Source organism: Grampus griseus (genome assembly GCF_964374135.1).
Source record: "Grampus griseus genome assembly, chromosome: 14".
NCBI lineage: Eukaryota > Metazoa > Chordata > Mammalia > Artiodactyla > Delphinidae > Grampus > Grampus griseus.
This window is the reverse complement of record NC_139008.1, coordinates 51875170-51894831: the sequence shown is the minus strand read 5'-3', so window position 1 is coordinate 51894831 and position 19662 is coordinate 51875170. Positions and strand designations below refer to the sequence as shown.

At 39.3% G+C, this 19662-nt stretch overlaps 1 protein-coding gene across 1 annotated transcript in view; it reads left to right on the top strand.

The window, feature by feature from the left end:
- The window catches only part of PLCB4 (phospholipase C beta 4), a 420519-nt gene that overhangs the window by 357528 nt on the left and 43329 nt on the right, over positions 1-19662 (top strand). The window contains exons 24-27 of the mRNA XM_082670036.1: positions 352-403; positions 8302-8404; positions 10662-10826; positions 13846-14050. Of these exons, the coding sequence (XP_082526162.1) occupies positions 352-403; positions 8302-8404; positions 10662-10826; positions 13846-14050 (525 nt within the window). The remainder of the gene's footprint in view (positions 1-351; positions 404-8301; positions 8405-10661; positions 10827-13845; positions 14051-19662) is intronic.

The window sequence follows — 19662 nt, the reverse complement described above, 5'->3', positions numbered from 1 at the left end:
AATATTGGTTAAGAAAAATACCAAAACACCTTTCTTGTTCTGTTCTTTGCTCTATGATGGTACCTCCCATGTTTCCCCATTTGGGGGGCATTTTCTTTTCAAGTCCATCCACCATATTTTGTGGATCTCAATCCACCTTGCTCCCTACGATCTGTACTGATCCAAAGGTCCTATGACTTGCATTCCCTTGGCATGAATGCGACCTGACTGTGTTTCCCACCCCTTGGTGATGCTGCCTCAGTGATCAGGAACTGGGTTCAGATTTCTGCTCAGCATCCCTATCAGTGCTGAGCATCAAGATCTTCTTTGTCCGAGGAGACGAGATGCTAAATTATTTTTGTCTCTTAACAGATTTAGCGATGCAATTGAATCAGGGAAAATTTGAGTATAATGGATCGTGCGGGTAAGTAATGTGATTTAAACTGTAGTCACTGTGTTCCACACTCCATACTACAGCTGTAATGAAACGGTGTCATTTTTAATTAGGAGCTGCTGAATTTAAGCTGGGTTTGAGGGATGGGATAGAAACAAATGAAATCCCCAGGTAAATTACATCTGCAACGTACATTCTTCACGGGACCCCTGTTTAACTAAGCAGATTTTAAAAAAAAAAATAACGACTAGTTAAGGAGTTTATTATACACACTCTAGAGTTTAGTGCTCTCACTTTAAATTCAGTAGCCGAGGTTTTTATAGCTAGAACAGATAATGAATCTGCTCGTTTGGACATCAGCAGTAGACAAAGACATTAAATATGTGTATTTTACATACGACCTAGAGAGGAATGAAGTTGATTTAATATATAATGAAGTCCTAGGTGTCAAGTGGAATTTATTTCAGCTAGGAAGAAGGTTTGTCCTCCTTTGATAGACATGTTTTGTATGTCTTGTAAATAGCAGTTACCAAAAAATAACACTATAAATGTTGTTCCAGTTACTTAAATAGAGCTCGCTAAAATCTGCAAACCAAGTAGTGAAATAGGAAATGTTCATTTCATTGAAACACTGAAAGGTTAAATGAAAATATGAAGTTAACATTCTATACATATGAAAAAAAACTGTGTGACCATTTTTTTTCTCCATGCAAATGTCCCCAAGCAGCACTGCAGGTAAATAATGACGAACCACTGCCCAGAGACCTCTAGACTAATTCAGTAGAGTACTGTCTCATCCTACCATGCTACTGTCAGGATGTTCCTGGCCTCCCTGGTTGGATATTTAATTTCCATCACTAAAAACAGTCAAGATAAAATTTTCAGCACGTATGGTTTCAAAATGCCCACTCCCACCTCTTCCTGCCTGCCAGTTCACCTACACCCACGGGTGACAACCCTGTTACCCAAATCAGGATATAGCAGCTTACAGGATATTTGCCTCTACTGTGTATTTTGAAAGAAATAAAAACTGTACACCTTAAACTAATACAGTGTTATATTTCAATTATATCTCAATAAAACAGGGGGGAAAAGAAAATTACGGGTCAGAAGAAAAGAGCTAAATACACATTTCAGAGGTTTTTTTTTGTTTGTTTTGTTTTGTTTTGTTTTGTTTTTAAGCTACTTTGTTATTTAGCGCAAAGCATTCAGGAACCAGGAGATTGTGTAGGTAAATTGATGGGTGGACCCCCAGCGGAAGCTTAGGCAATGACACTCCAGGGGCAGCTGTGGCACAGGGGGTAAAAGCCCTTGGCTCCAGCCTGACCCGGGTTTGAGCCCTGGGTGCGCCACATGCTGTTGTTGGCCTGGGCAGGTGTGTTAGACCCTAAACCTCAATTTCCTGCTAATAAAATGAAGCCGGTAACGCCTGCCACCCTGGGTTTGCTGTGACAGCTCAGAGGGTTTGGACTGAGTCTATGTGAAGTACTTCATGAACGGCAGATTTCTGTGAAAAAGTGAGGTTGCAAAAAAGCTTAAGCCCGTATGACCGATCACAGGCAGGAATCACACAAGATAAAATGAGTGGTCTGCTCACAACAGGCCTGTAAGGAGCCCAAGAGACAGCCCTCATGGTTCACACCTGGCTGTGCTCACTCCCTGAACCTTCCTGTGGCTCACGGATGCCAAAGGAGCTTTTCCTTTCACCTCAGCCGTTTGATGGCTTATCCTGCCCTGACACAGGGAGGGGAGTTGTTTCCACGTCAAAGGGGTCCCACTGTTACTGAGCCAAACTTGGGTCTGCTCACGCACACGCAGTAAAGTCAGTCTACTGACACCACGTTGTGGTGAAGGAAAGTGCAGCGTTTATTGTAAGGCCCTATACAGGAAGAACGCGTGGCTAGTGCTCTAAAACTCCTGAACTCCCTGAAGGGTTTCAGCAAAGCATTTTTAAAGGCCAGATGATGGGCAGGGGGAGGGTGTCACAGGGCACACACAATTGGGCTTGTGCACAGTTCTCTGATTGGTTGATGGTGAGGTAACAGGGCAGTGTCACAGGGGTTCACATTATCAATCCTTAGGCTCCAGTAGGTCTGGGGGCCATGTGCAAGTAATTAATTTCTTCCATTTGATGGTGGAATGGCATCTGAAAAACTCAGGAAATATGCATCAGATACTGTTATCTAGGTACTTCAGAGAGGAGCTAAGGCAGAGGATGTAGCGAAGAAGTCTGTCCCAGGAAGGCCCTATAGGGTCCTGCTCTGTTACACCAACAGGAGTTCTACGCCTTCACTATGTTTCTTTTCAGGAGTTTCCGATTTGCCATAGTTCACTTGCTCAGTGTCTCACCTTCCACACCATTGTGTATTTTAAAATATGTTCATGAGCAAGGATGGTGCTACATTAGCCTGAATTCTGTGCTCATGTGTTTGAGGTGATGTGACCAAAAGCTGAAGTCCCATCAGGGGGACTAAAAAATATGATTGTTCCTTGGGGCAGCCTGACTACAAGAGACGTTAACAATATTGTTCAGTCTCATGTCCCCCTGCCCCTTCCCTTTTCCCCACACCCAGCCTGGAGGAAGAGGTTGTCACCAACAGGACAGAGAGAGGCAATCTTTCTCACGAGTGTGCTGTGCCCCTGAAGAGTCATAGCTGGTGGAGATGGGCCAGCCACTGAGCAAGGGCATCTGAGGCACCCGATGGCTCTCACTGCACTACCCTTGTCATTCTTCTGCCCACCTGCAGGGACTTTTAAAAAATCCTTGTGGATTGAGTTACTTGTAGTGAGGTAGATGGACCTAGAGTCTGTCATACAGAGTGAAGTAAGTCATAAAGAGAAAAACAAATACTGTATGCTAACACCTATATATGGAATCTAAAAAAAAAAAAAATGGTCATGAAGAACCTAGGGGCAAGATGGGAATAGAGACACAGATGTAGAGAATGGACTTGAGGACACAGGGAGGGGGAAGGGTAAGCTGGGGCAAAGTGAGAAAGTGGCATGGACATACATACACTACCAAATGTAAAATAGATAGCTAGTGGGAAGCAGCCGCATAGCACAGGGAAATCAGCTGGGTGCTTTGTGACCACCTAGAGGGGTGGGATCGGGAGGGTGGGAGGGAGATGCAAGAGGGAAGAGATATGGGGATATATGTTTATGTATAGTTGATTCACTTTGTTAAACAGCAGAAACTAACATACCATTGTAAAGCAATTATACTCCAATAATGATGTTAAAAAATATAAATAAATAAAAAATCCTTGTGGGCTGTGTCTGAGGGCTGTGTTTCTGTACAGAGACATTCTGTGCCTTTTAGGCCTGCAGTGGCACAAACCCCACCCTCATAAAGCCAGGGCTCCAGCTCCTACTTCCGCATCGATGCCCAGGGTCCCTGGACCTACACAGCCTCCAGGTCTGTGAGTGACAGTCTCTGCCACCTTAGGCCCGAAATTGACACTCGTTCAAGACAAGCTGGCTAAGTGTCACCCCCAAGCCAGGGATCCTGTCAGACTTCTGTAGCCAAATCCAGCCTCTGTACCCTGACACCAAATTAAATCTCGAGATGGAGTTTTGGTTGAAGTAGAAAAGAGCAGCTTTATTGCTTTGCCAGGCAAAGAGGGCCACATTGGTCTAATGACCTCAAAATTGTGTGTCCTAACCCGGAGGGGGTAGTGAGGAGTTTTATAGAAATGGTTCAAAGAGGGTGTGATCAGCTCATGGATATTCTTCTGATTGGTTGGTGGTGAGGTAATTGGGAGTCAGCATCATCAACCTCTTGGTTCCAACCAGTCTGGGATCTGGTACTTGTGGGCAGCATACAGTTAACTTCTCCCACCTGGTGGGGGTTCAGTAACTGCAAAACAGCTCAAAGATATTGTTTTGTGTATCCCTTGAGGGAGGACCAGGACCTTGCCCCAAGGCTGCACTATTGTTTCTTGACTGTTCTTCCTTTGTCTCCGCATTTCCTCCCTTCCCTGATTTAGCAACTGTTTGAACCTGCTCATTGGAACTCAGGGAAGGTGGTGGAGGCTGAATGAAGCCTATTTCCTACAAACAAAAAATGAGGGGACACAGACAGGCTTTTGTGTCCAGGAGCCCCACAGGGTCCTGCTCGGTATCACTTCTACACAGTCTCTTTTATTTTTTAAGTATATAAATGAACACATTACACTGCAAGCTGCCAACTTTGGAGAATCGGACTTGGATTTCTTGCCGTTTCCTCCTGACATTTTTTTTATTTTGGATCACGCTTTCACAGATTAGTTTTCTTCTAAGCAGTTCTGAGAGCAGCAGGGAATGTGGAAGAATCCTTTTGGTACTGAAACATCATCAATATGACATTTCTCTGTTTTTGGTGAGAAGGGGCTCCTGACCCTTCAGAAATGACTGAGGGGCACCACAGGGAGTCCTGAATCTCTACAGCCAGTGCCCTAGGAGATTCTGGACTGGATGTATGACTACAGTCCTTTATGGACCCCGAGTCCCACCTTTTGCAGAAGGCAGATTCCCTCATTTCACACAGCTGGAATCCAAATGCTGCCTCCATGTGAAAGCTAGAGCCATGATCCATGACCTCGCCTCGCAGCTGATGTCTGATGCTTGGCCAGGCAAAGCTAGTAGGCTTCCCTTGGAGAAGTGTGTGTAGAATTGTATTCATTCATCTACTTCCCATCCTAAGTCTTGAGTTTTTGCTGTATCATCATATTTTCCAATGGTTAACAGTTGCCACAATAAAAGGTCCAAATCAAAGCTCTATAAACATAGAAAACAATATCTTCTATGCAGAGATCTTGTATTGATATATTGGAGACAGGTGAATGTTCAATGTCATCTTTAATATTTTAACTATTTTATAAACTCTCTATATCCTTTATTTAAAAGTCAGTGTTGTCCTCGGGTTTTTTATTGATTATTATATCCAAGTGGAATGTGGGCTTTTTAACACTTTTTTGTTCAGACTTTGAAGATAGCAAAGAATGGCAACTTTGTCAAAAACAAAAAAACATGACTTTAAACTTTCCTTTAAGGAAAAATATTATGCCTTGGGATTCCTTTTTTGGTTGTATTTTAAAAGATAGTCATAAATTTGACACCATCTGGAGTTGAAACTAGTAAAAGTTATGCTCCTAAGGAATATGAAAGATTTGATCCCAAATTGCGATTCTTTTACATCTAAAAGCAAACCTAGAGTTTAGGGGAAAGTGCTTTTATTTTCCTTTATATACTAATCACATTGATGTAGAATTTTCTTATCTATGGTTATAGTCATTCCTAACAAAAAGTATTTCTTTTAGAGAGATGCAGTTCTTTAACACGAGTTTCAGGAAAGTTATGGAATCTAGCCAAGGTGTGATTCTGTGACCATACCCAGTGGGGATAAGGGGCAGACAGTGCTGGAGATCAATTTTAAAACATTTTAGTCATACAAAAAAGAAAACTCATACCCTTTAGCTGTCACCTTCCAACAACCCCTGCCCCCATCCCAGCATTAAGCAACCACCAATCTACACACTGTCACTATATTTTTGCCTGTTCTGCACATTTCATGTAAATGGATTCATATAATATGTGACCTTTTATGACTGTCTTGTTTCACTTAGCATAATGGTTTCAAGGTTCACCTGTGTTGTAGTGTATATCAGTACTTTATTTCTTTTTATTGCTGAATAATTTTCCATTATATGGATATACCTCATATTGTATATCCATTCATCTTTTGATGGACATTTGGATTGTTTCTATCTTTTGGTTATTACAAATAATGCCACTATGAAAATTCATGTACGAGTTTCTGTATGGACAGATGTTTTCACTTCTCTTGGGTGTATACCTAAGAGAATCGCTGGGTCATATGGTAACTCTATGTTTAACTGTTTGAGAAACTACAGACTGTTTTCCAAAGTGGCTGCATCATTTTACATTCCCACCAGCAATGTCGTATGAAGGCTCCAATTTCTCCATCTCCTCGTCCGTAGTTACTATTATCTGACTTTTTTTTTTATTGTAGCCGACCTAGTGTGTGTGCAGTGGTATCTTATTATGGTACTGGTTTGCATTTCTCTGATGACTCATGATATTAAGCGTCTTTTCAAGTGCTTGCCGGCCATTTGTATATCTTATTTGGAGAACTGTCTATGCAAATCATTTGCCCATTGTTTAACTGGGTTGTTCTTCATATATTTTAGATACAAGCCTCTTATCAGGTAAATGATTTGCAAATATTTTTCTCATTCTATGACTAGTCTTTTCACTTTCTTGAGAGTGTTCTTTGAAGTGTAAAAGTCTTTATGGTGAAGTGAAGTTTATGTATTGATATTTTTGCTCATTGCTTGTGCTTTTGGTGTTATGTCTAATAATCCATTGTCAAATTCCAAGTCACAAAGATTTATCCCTAAGTCTTCTTCTAAGAATTTTATAGTTATATCTTTTACTTTTAGGTCTTTGATCCATTTTGAGATAATTTTTGTTTATGATGTGAAAGAAGGGACTAATTTTATTCTTTTGCATGTGGCTCTCCAGTTGTCCTAGCATCATTTGTTTAAAGACTGTTCTTTCCCTCACTGACTAGTCTTGGCATCCTTGTCAAAAATCAGTTGAACATAGATATGAATTTATTTTTGGACTCCCAATTCTATCTCACTGATTTATATATCTATCTTTTTGCCAGTACCAAGATGCTTAGGTTATTGTTGATTTGTAGAAAGTTTTAAAATTGAGAAATATGAGACCTCCTACTTTGTTCTTCTTTATCAAGAATGTTTGGGGAATTCTTGGTCCTTGAGTTTCCAATTGAATTTTAGGATCAACTTGTCAATTTCTATAAAGAAGACAGCTGGGATTTTGGTAGGGATTGTATTGAATCTGTATATCAATTTGGGGACTAGCACCATCTTAACAATATTAAGCCTTCTGATCCATGAACACAAGATATCTTTCCATTTATTTAGTTCTTTTAAAATTTTCTTCAACAATTTTTTGTGGTTTTCCAAGTATATGTACTTATTTTGTTAAATGTATTCCTAAGTATTTTATTATTTTAGGTTCTGTTAAAAATGGAATTGTTTACTTAATTTCATTTTTGGATTGTTCATTGCTTGGTGCATAGAAATACAATTGATTTTTATATATTGATTTTGTACCCTGTAAGCTTGCTGAACTCATTTATTAGTTCGAATAGCTTTTTAGTGGATTCTTTAGGATTTTCTATATATAAGATCATATCATCTGAGAATAGAAATAGTATTAAATACTTCTTCTTTCCAGTCTGGATGCCTTTTTATTTCATTTTCTTACCTAATTAGCCTGGCTAGAATTGGAGAAATAATAACATCTTTATCTTCACCTACCTCTAACTGAAACTTTACATTCCCTTCGATTATGAAAATAGACAACAATCCACAGTAATGTTAATGATACCTCTGACACTGACACTGATATAAATCACAGATATCTCATTACTTTTGTTAGAGATCTCTCAAAATATTCTTATGATTATCGGCACTTTGAAACTATGTAGTTATCAAACTTATCATTATATCTCATAATTTAATACATTAATTAAAACAATAAATAATATCACATATTTCCCATATTTTGATAACTATAGCTCATTTAGTTGGTTTTTCATTATTATTTTGTGTATGTAAGAGCATAAACAAGTTCCAGAGAAGATGGTCGTGTCAGGAAGTCATAGATGTCCCAGAGCCTGGAATCTAGAGAACATTTGCTCTTCCCTGCTCCTCATTAGGATTATCCACAGGGCAGGGATATTCTCTTCAGTCCTTGAGATCCTCTACCTAAAAGCCTAGCTCCTAAGTTAGAAATGGGGATAGATAAGTATTCAGTATCCTGAATAGTGGTTTTCTTAGCCTTTATAAAAATAACTAACAAAATAAACTCCTTTTGCACTTTTGTCCCATCAGGTACCTTCTCAAACCAGATTTCATGAGACGGCCTGATCGAACATTTGATCCCTTCTCTGAAACGCCTGTTGATGGGGTTATTGCAGCCACTTGCTCAGTGCAGGTAAGGTGCTTGCTTTTCACAGAATAGTATAAATGTGTATGCAGGTGGTCTTGGAAAAGTCTTAAGAAATTACAACTAAAATATTTAATGTTGGGACTTCCCTGGTGGTCCAGTGGTTAAGACTCCATGCTCCCAATGCCTGGAACTAGATCCCACATGCCGTAACTAAGAACCCACGTGCCCACTAAGACCAGTGCAGCCAAATTAAAAATAAATAAATAAATTTAATGTCAATTTGCAAGATCAGTGTGTGGCTCTCAACTTTGATTTTAAATTCTTTCTTTTTTTTCTTGAGAAACATGTTTTTCTACTAGTGACATTATTAGCTGCTTTTAATGAAAAACACCAGATCAAAAAGTATCCAGTAGGGCTTCCCTGGTGGCGCAGTGGTTGAGAGTCCTCCTGCCAATGCAGGGGACACAGTTTCATGCCCCGGTCTAGGAAGATCCCATATGCCGCGGAGCAGCTGGGCCCATGAGCCATGGCCGCTGAGCCTGCGCGTCCGGAGCCTGTGACCCGCAACGGGAGAGGCCACAACAGTGAGAGGCCTGCGTACCACAAAAAAAAAAAAAAGTATCCAGTAGAGGCTGTGGAGCAACGGGAACTCTTGGCCATTGATGGTGGGAATGCAAAATGATGAAACCATTTTGGAAAACAGTTTGGCAGTTTCTTACAAAACTCAACATACTCTTACTATATGATCCAGCAAGTTGTATTCCTTGTTATTTACCCAAATGAATTGAAAACTTATGTCCACACAAAAACTTAACAGGGATGTTTTTAGCAGCTTTATTCATAATTGACAAAATTTTGAAAGTAACCACGGTGCCATTTAGCAGGTGAATGGATAAATAATCAGTGGCATATCCAGACAGTGGAATAGTATTTAGTTCTAAAAAGAAATGAGCTATTGAGTCATAAAAAGACATGGATGAAATTTAAATGTACATTACTAAGTGAAAGAAGCCAGTCTGAAAAAGTGACACACTGTATGATTCCAGCTATATAACATTCCGGAAAAAGGCAAAACGATGGAGATGCTAAAAAAGATCAGGAGTTGGGGGGAGGGATTAGCAGGCAGAGCACAAGGGATTTTAGGGCAGTGAAACTATTCTGTATGATACTACAATGGTAGATACGTGTCATTATACATTTTTCCACATCCATAGAATGTACAACACCAAGAGTAAACCCTAAATGTAAACTATGGACTTTGGGTGATAATGAAGTGTTAATGTAGGTTCACCGATTGCAACGAGTATACTACTGTGGTGCGAGATACACATAGTGGGGGAAGTGGTGGGTACGGGGACAGGGGTATATGAGAACTCTGTACTTTCTTCTCAACTTTGCTGTAAAGCAAAAACGGCTATAAAAACTAAAGCTTATTAATGAAAAGATACCTACTATATGATTCCACTTATACTAAATTCTAGAAAATGCAAACTAATGTATAGTAACAGAAAGTAAATCAGTTGTTTCCTCTAGACAGAGATGGAAGAAAGGATGAATTACAAAAGGGCACAAAGGAACTTTGGGAGTTGTTGAAAATATTTATTGTCTTAATTGTGGTGATAGTTTTACAGATGTGCTCATGTGTAAAAACTGATCTCATTGTACACTTTAAACATGTACAGTTTATTTTATGTCAGTTATACCTCGAAAAACTGTTTCACAATTATTAGCTATTAGATAACATGAAAAAACCTAATAAATGGCTGTAGTCATTTGGAAAATAAATGAAAAATAGTCTTTCCATAACTTTAAAATAGATAAAATTTAATACTGGTCTTTACAAAAAATAGCACTGTCCTGTATGAAGATTGTCAACATCAGTTTAGCATTGCTTTTCTTTCTGTGTGTCTCAAGACTTTTGAAAGAATTCAGTAAAAGTGTGGCGTGACAGAATTTCAGAGCTATGAAGTGACTTTAGGGCATATTTGAATCCATTGCTTCATTTCATAGGTGTGGGCACTTAGGTGAAGATGCTGTGGACAGTATTGTTTTGTAATAGATGATTCATGTATAGTTCCCTCTTTCTTTTTCTAGGCAGTTCTCGGAGGCAGAACCTCTGCCTAGAATAGTTTTTTGCATGCAGTGTTTGCTCAACCATGTTTTAGTTTAATAAGAAATGGATACATTATTTCCATAGCTAATTAAAAATTCTAAAGATGAACAGAGAATCTCTTCCTTCCAGATTATTCTTTGCTACTGATGATTACACTGACTTTACTTCTCTCTCATCCTATTTCTATAGGTCATATCAGGTCAGTTCTTATCAGATAAAAAAATTGGCACATATGTAGAAGTGGATATGTATGGGTTGCCCACCGACACTATCCGGAAGGAATTCCGAACACGCATGGTGATGAACAATGGACTCAATCCAGTTTACAATGAAGAGTCATTTGTATTTCGGAAGGTAGGGTATTTTCAATGTGTCAGACTCACTCTACTAAGTTGGGAACCACATTTTAGTGTAGAGACACTACATGATATAGGGACAGTTATTCAACCCTAAATGTGTTCTTCTAATGCATGAGTTCTGCAGCCATCATATGATTGTTGTTTCAGTTTGTCCCTGTCCTCCTCTTGGCTCTCCTTCCTCCTTGGAGGAGCCCACCTCCCACATGGCAGTGCCTAAACCCCAGGTTAGCAGTCTACTCAGAGGGAGCCCTACAGGTGGACAGCATCACATGTGGGAGAGCTCTTCCCTGCCCTTGTGGCAGCTGGTGACTTGCACTGTTCCTTTAGCCAAGAGGATGGGTAGGATGTTGCACCTAGACTGAGGCCAATAAATGTCCTTAAATGGGTCAGTTGGTATTGTCCTGTGCCTCCAGAAAGTGTGGTCCCCATTGCTACCCAAGGTCCTGTGGGTCGTGTGCTGTTTTTGTCTTTTTGTTTTTTATCTCCTTATTATACCTTGATCCTAAGACCAATCAGTCATTCTCTGTAATGATGCAGTTTTTAATCTTGTAACCATTTTTTTAAAATTTGTTTTATTTATTTATTTTTGGCTGCATTGGGTCTTCATTGCTATGTGCAGGCTTTCTCTAGTTGCAGCAAGTGGGGGCTACTCTTTGTTACGATGCACAGGCTTCTCATTGTGGTGGCTTCTCTTGTTGTGGAGCACGGACTCTAGGCATGTGGGCTTCAGTAGTTGTGGCTCACAGGCTCTAGAGCACAGGCTCTGTAGTTGTGGTGCACGGGCTTAGTTGCTCTACGGCATGTGGGATCTTCCTGGACCAGGGCTCGAACCCGTGTCCCCTGCATTGGCAGGTGGATTCTTAACCACTGAACCACTGGGGAGGCCCTTAATCTTGTAACCATTTTTTTTCCAGTTGCTTCTCTTTCATCAATGGAAGATGTATTGAAAAATCCATGCATTGGCAGTGCTATCTCAAAAATGCCTGTTTCTTTCTCACTTGTTCTGTTATCCAACCAAAATGCTTTCTTGCTTCTTCTTCAGGCACAGGTTTTCCAAGTGTTGCATGACATACGTATGTCATGCAACACAGATAATCAGCTTTTTATCTTAACAAAAATAGGGATTATCAACCTCAGAATTGGCTAACTTGTTTACAGAAAGCATATTACAGAAGATCAATATAGTTCAATAAATCAAGCCATTTTGACATGTAGGCGCTCCCTGTTACGTGAATACCATTATCCGTGCAACACCCTCCCCCCATTTTCACTTTCTCTTCTACAATCAGAGTGTAGTGTGAATTGCATACACAGCTGTGATGTGTCTATTTTTCTTCCCGTGCTTTTCAATTTGTTATAGCTGGATCTGTTGTCAGTATGGTCAGAGTTTTGGAACATAATGAATAATCCCTACACACATTTCTAGAAATTCAGAAAGCTGGCTTCAGGCATTGTTTTTGACGCATAGGGAAATATCAGAGTTGGTTTTTCATGCAGTATTACTGGCCCCAGAAACAAGACGCCAATTTTGCATCCTCCCCTGTTCTTTAGAAGTTACAATACGTTGCCTTTCATTGATACCAAGTGCTTTAACTTTAGTTTCCTTCTCGCTGGTATTGTTTTTGTTCATTGCGCTAATCTCACAAGGTAAGCCCCCATTCACCACGTGAGGAACAACATAGTGACTGAAGTTGGATGCATTTCATCTTGGTTTCTCCTGTTCATCTTCATGAAGTTGGAATTAAATTAAAACCTCTAGGCATAACTAAGCAGCCAGTTCATTGTCTAGCTTTAGACATAGTGCTCAAATCAGACGAGATATCTTAGCGGCTCATAGCCAATAAATAGGCATTCTTTCTTTTTATTTTTTTATTTTTTATTTTTTTTGTGGTACGCGGGCCTCTCACTGTTGTGGCCTCTCCCATTGCGGAGCACAGGCTCCGGACGCGCAGGCCCAGCGGCCATGGCTCACGGGTCTAGCCGCTCCACAGCATGTGGGATCTTCCCGGACCGGGGCACAAACCCGTGTCCCCTGCATTGGCAGGCGGACTCTCAACCACTGCGCCACCAGGGAAGCCCTAAATAGGCATTCTTGATTAAAAAACATAGGATTTTTTTTTTGTCATGTTGCTCTTTAATATCTGAATAGGGCTTCTGCTATCTGAGCTCAGATGTTATGGCCATGTATTAGGTTTGGGGATGGCAAGAGTAGATGTCTTGGGTATATGTTAATGTTGATTTTTGTTGGTGGTTTTTTGTTTTGTTCTGTTTTTGTTTGTTTTGTTTTATTTGTTGTGCTGCACAGCTTGCGGGATCTTAGTTCCCTGACCAGGGATCAAACCTGGGCCCTTGGCAGTGAGAGCACAGAGTGCAAACCACTGGACTGCCAGGGAATTCCCTATGTTAATGCTTCTAGCTGCCCCATCTTACTCTATTTAATATCCCAAAATGTGTTAAAAACTGAGGTGTGCAAGGAAAAGGGGAAATCTAAATTTATATATAGATTGTCTTTTATACATGAGGTATTTCTTCAAAGATACTTTCCATATTCTTAAAAACAGAGTTTGATGTCAGAAGCAGCCCAGGTAGTAGACAGATCACAGGACTAGAAATCAGGAGCCCCAGTATCTAGGCCCAGCTGTCACTGGCCATCTCTGACATAAAGGAAAGTCACTTTATTTCTCAGGGTCTCCTTTTGCTCATCCATTACATGGGTGGGATGGGGAAAGATGCCAAGGGTTGGAGTAATCATCTTTCACATCCATTCATTCCATCTAAAATTTTCAGGAAATGATTTCCAGGAAATGAATTCCAACCTGTTCCAATTGCCTTTCTCAATGGCTTGGGCATTGTAGCTTATACAGTATGCTTTAAGAATGCAAATTGACCATTGGCTTATTTTCACCATAAAGAAGCCTTTCAGAACATTATGAATATATTCCAGATTCCTAGAGTTGTAATTCTTGGGAGCTGCATTCCAAAAAGCAACAAAAAGTACCATTTCTTGTTTGCAGGTGATCCTCCCTGACCTGGCAGTCTTGAGACTTGCAGTGTATGATGACAACAACAAACTGATCGGCCAGAGGATTCTGCCACTGGATGGCCTCCAAGCAGGCTATCGACACATTTCTCTTCGAAACGAGGGAAATAAACCTTTATCACTGCCAACAATTTTCTGCAATATTGTTCTTAAAACATATGTGCCTGATGGATTTGGAGGTTAGTTAAACTTTTAGAATATTGTGTGTGTGTGTGTGTGTGTGTGTGTGTGTGTGTATTTCCCCCTCAATTGCACAATTATAAGCTATTTCAACAATTGTTAAAAAGTCTTTTGCTGACAATGCTGCCAACCCCTATAGTATTGAAGAAATCAGGGATAATTAGTAACCTCAGGTCTCCTAGTAAGAAATGAAAGGGCAAGTCTAGATTATCTTTAAGGTTCTTTCTTATTTTAAAATGCTGTAATTTTATGTTGTTTTTCAACTTTCACAAATACATTTGTGAAAAATATATTTACACCATCACTCAAAGTGGGGAAAGACATGAATGATGTAAAACCTTAGATATCTTGTCAACTGGTTTCACTAAAAAGATTTAAATTGAACTCAACTATCAACATGCCTGGATTTTTTTTTTTTCCAAATCACAGGAGAGTTCATCCTCACACAAAATCCAGCCATCAGTCCATAAAAGACCACCTTTGGTTATACTAATCAATGGGAAGCATCAAAAGTTGGACCAAGTCATAGGATTTTGCTTAAACCCAAACATATTAATTTTCATAACCCCCACTGTGCCAAGAACATTAAAAGGAAACAAAGATCCTCTATATTTTCAGAGTCTGTTGAACCAGGAAACAGTACACAAAGTACATCAAATTAACAAGTGTTCAAGTCCTGACTCTCCACTGCTAGCTGAGTGACCATGAGACAGTGACATCACCTTTCAAACACCTCATTTCCTGGCCTGTAGAGTAAAGGTACCATTACTGTCTCCCTCATAGCAGCCTTATGAAATGTGCGCTCATCATTACAGTATATAACATAACAAGGCATACATGCACACACATGTATCTGGCTCTAGATGAAGATCTAGTTTCTGTGCTATACTGGAACACATCACAGTCTTGTTTGGGGAACTTTAGGTTATTTTGTTGTGTGTTTTTAACAATGCAGACTTCTCTGGAGGGCAGATTTTCTGCAACTAATGCTCAACATTAACAACTTGATTGCAGGTTCAAAAAGTAAAGTCAGCCACAAGGATTTTTCAGTTGAGAAATCAAGAGTAAAGATTCCTTCCCCCTTCCCTTTGTTTTTCGTGGAAAAGGAAGTCTATTAGAAACTGCAACACAGAGTAACAGATAATGAGCACATGGAAGAGTCTGGGACTGGGTGCTGTGGGGCTGGGTAAACGGGTCAGAAAAGAGCCAGGGAGATCTGCATGGGTGTTAAGAAGCATGTGATGGCCACAGGGCATCAGCAGATGGATAAAATCAGGTTCCACATACTTGCAGTTAGGAAGCAGGCAGTGCATAATACCTAATATGTTTTAAAGACAGTTGTATAAACAAATATGTTGGAAGACTTAAAAGGCTTTGCCTTTACATGTGTTCCTTTTCAAACGAAACTCTAATTTACTCCAGGGAAATGGGCTGTTTGAATAGAAAAGGATCTTCATGACCTTTTCTTCTTTTTTTCCTTAGATTCTTTATATATGTGTTAGCATACGGTATTTGTTTTTCTCTTTCTGACTTACTTCACTCTGTATGACAGACTCTAGATCCATCCACCTCACTACAAATACTCAATTTTGTTTCTTTTTATGGCTGAGTAATATTCCATTGTATATATGTGCCACATCTTCTTTATCCATTCATCCGATGATGGACACTTAGGTTGCTTCCATGTCCTGGCTACTGTAAATAGAGCTGCAATGAATATTTTGGTACGTGACTATTTTTGAATTATGGTTTTCTCAGGGTATGTGCCCAGTAATGCGATTGCTGTGTCATATGGTAGTTCTAGTTTTAGTTTTTTAAGGAACCTCCATACTGTTCTCTATAGTGGCTGTATCAATTTACATTCCCACCAACAGTGCAAGAGTGTTCCCTTTTCTCCACACCCTCTCCAGCATTTATTGTTTCTAGATTTTTTGATGATGGCCATTCTGACTGGTGTGAGATGATATCTCATTGTAGTTTTGATTTGCATTTCTCTAATGATTGGTGATGTTGAGCATTCTTTCATGGGTTTGTTGGCAACCTGTATATCTTCTTTGGAGAAATGTCTATTTAGGTCTTCTGCCCATTTTTGGATTGTGTTGTTTGTTTTTTGTTATTGAGCTGCATGAGCTGCTTGTAAATCTTGGAGATTAATCCTTTGTCAGTTGCTTCATTTGCAAATATTTTCTCCCATTCTGAGGGTTGTCTTTTGGTCTTGTTTATGGTTGCCTTTGCTGTGCAAAAGCTTTTAAGTTTCATTAGGTCCCATTTGTTTATTTTTGTTTTTGTTTCCATTTCTCTAGGAGGTGGTTATAAAAGGATCTTGCTGTGATTTATGTCATAGAGTGTTATGAAGAACCTAGGGGTAAGACAGGAATAAAGACATAGACCTACTAGAGAATGGACTTGAGGATATGGGGAGGGGGAAGAGTAAGCTGTGACAAAGTGAGACAGTGGCATGGACATATATACACTACCAAATGTAAAATAGATAGCTAGTGGGAAGCAGCCGCATAGCACAGGGTGATCAGCTTGGTGGTTTGTGACCACCTAGAGGGGTGGGATAGGGAGAATAGGAGGGAGGGAGATGCAAGAGGGAAGAGATATGGGAACATATGTATATGTATAACTGATTCACTTTATTATAAAGCAGAAACTAACACACCATTGTAAAGCAATTATACTCCAATAAAGATGATTAAAAAAAAAGAGAGAGGGGCTTCCCTGGTGGCGCAGTGGTTGAGAGTCCGCCTGCTGATGCAGGGGACACGGGTTCGTGCCCTGATCCGGGAAGATCCCACATGCCGCGGAGCAACTGGGCCCGTGAGCCATGGCCGCTGAGCCTGCGCGTCTGGAGCCTGTGCTCCGCAACGGGAGAGGCCACAGCAGTGAGGGGCCCGCGTACCGCACACACACACACAAAAAAAAAAAAAAAAAAAAAGAGAGAGAGAGCAATGAATAGAAAAGGAAAAGGTATAGTTTGTTGAGCTCCTACTTTGTGCCAAGCACATTACATAGAATCCAGAAATGTGAAACTGTTCAGAATGGATGTGAATATATGTAGGTGTATGCTGAAGAAATGTCTGTGTTTATCATGTGGCTTATTACTAGTGTCAATATTTATGTAAGTATTGATTCAAATCTCCAAAAATCATCTTGCAAGTGTTCTTTCCTAACAGTGTCATTGTAGTATTTCTGTCAGAAGCATCAGAAATTTCTGTACTACATTATCCTTGATGGGATTCTGCAGTTGACATCTTAACCTCAGATGTGACATTCAAAGACTGTTTATTCAGAATTATCAGTCATTTCTTTTATATGTGAAGAAACCGAGGGCAGACATGATGAGGGTTTATTTAAGGGACTTACCTGAAAGTAACAAAATAAGAATATGGGAACTTTTTCCACATTTCTGATCTTCTTCATAGCCTCTTGATTTCCAAAATGCGTTTGTATTTCATCTGCTTAACTAACCACCCACATTCAGATCTGAACATTTATGTACTGAGCCAGCACATTAGGAAGTCTACAGAGTCCCTGTTGCCTAGAACATTGATATTTGTTGATTCTATAGGAAAGAGTTCAAAATGAAATTCTACACCACTTCACTCCAGCATTTTCTGGGGAAAAAAGAAGGAAGTGGTCGATATACATCATCAGATTTTTATGTGGCTAAAGAGAGATAATATGAATTTATTCATTCATTCTGCAAATGTGTTTAGCAGGTTTTATTCTGTAAAAGGCAAAGTAGGTACAATATGTATCAGAAAGAGATTCTGACAACATAAAAAATTTTTAAAGGGTCATTCATAAATCCACTGTGCAGAGGGAACTCTGTTACTATATTGGTCCCTTTACTTCCAATCTCATCTCTTCTCTTTATTTTAATAAAATTGGATCTTACTATACATACTCAGTTGGATTAATATTTCAGAGACTTAATTTTTTTTCACATAATGGAGAGTATTTTCTCCATGTCATGAATTATTCTTATTGGCTAGATGAGATTCCATTTTATATATGCTGTAATTTATCATGTTATTGAAACATTGAAGTCATTTCTGTTTTTCTTTCTTATAAACAATATTGCATCTAAGAACCCTAAATGTGAAGCTTTGGAAATATTTGTGATTGTTTCCTGAAGATGAATTCTTTGAAATGGATTTGTTGCATCAAAGTGTGTATACATATTTAAAGCTTTAGATACAGGTTGACAAATAACCCATCAGCAGTGTATGAGCTATAACTTTTGTTAGCATTTACTAGTTTAAAAAGTAAAAATGGTATACCATTCATGTATTCATTTAAGATATTTTTTTCTCAAAAGAATAGATATTTTCAACAATTATTTAGTACCTACTCTATGAATAGCCTGAGTAAGAGATATAAGGTTGAAAAAGTCATGTACACTTAACCTCAAGAATTTTCCAACCTTGTACTCATATACATTTTCGTAAGCAGGCATATATGTATACGTAGATAAGTGTAACCTGTTCTATAAATGCCCCAAGGGCAGTAACCAGATGGTATTTGGAGCATTGAACCAAGGAGTGATTAATCAGAGTAGGGAGGTTTCAGTAGCTGTCTGGGCCTTGAAAGATGAATAATACATCACAGCAGAGAGGTAGACTGGATTTCTCTCCAGATAGGGAAGCAGCCCAGGCCAAGGCCTTGATAAGGAAAGTGCTGGACTTACTGATTCATTCTGAAGAAGCTGAAATACAGTGTGTTTGGCGTTAAAACTGAAAAGATCTGGTTCCTGTTTGAGGATGTGTCCTCAAAACCTAGTGTTAGTCAGCAAGAACAGTGTGCTGTTCCTGTTGAACAGTTTGGGCACCTTCAGGAAAATATTCTCATTGTCAGGGCACTAAGTAATTTGGTAAATTATGTCTTCTCATCTTTTAGGTGGGTCAGTTTGTCTAAAATCACTCCATAATTTTAGATCCAGTTATAGAAGTAAGACCTCTTAGGCCTGACCAAGCTAAGTAAGTCCCAGCTTTTATAATCCACCAAATACTTACCCTAGGAATTATTTCTTTAATCAGATTGTTAAAGGCAAACAATTTTTAAAATTATACTCTAGTGGCATGCAGCATTATTTGTATAAAGAAGATTAGAAACAACCTAATCCATCGCTAGGGATTGGTTAAATACATTACAGCCATTCTATAGAATACTGCGTTAATAGCCATTAAAAATAATAACATGGACATATATACACTACCAAACATAAAATAGATAGCTAGTGGGAAGCAGCCGCATAGCACAGGGAGATCAGCTCGGTGCTTTGTGACCACCTAGAGGGGTGGGATAGGGAGGGTGGGAGGGAGGGAGACGCAAGAGGGAAGAGATATGGGAACATATGTATATGTATAACTGATTCACTTTGTTATAAAGCAGAAACTAACACACCATTGTAAAGCAATTATACTGCAATAAAGATGTAAAAAAAAAACCAAAAACAGGTAAATTCTCAATGACAAATTAAACTTTGAATTTCTGTGCATTAAGAGAGTTAATAATAAATGTGTGATTTGCACTAAAAAAATAATAATAACTTGGCTCTCAGTATTTGAACATAGGAATATGACAGTGATATATTGCTGAGTGA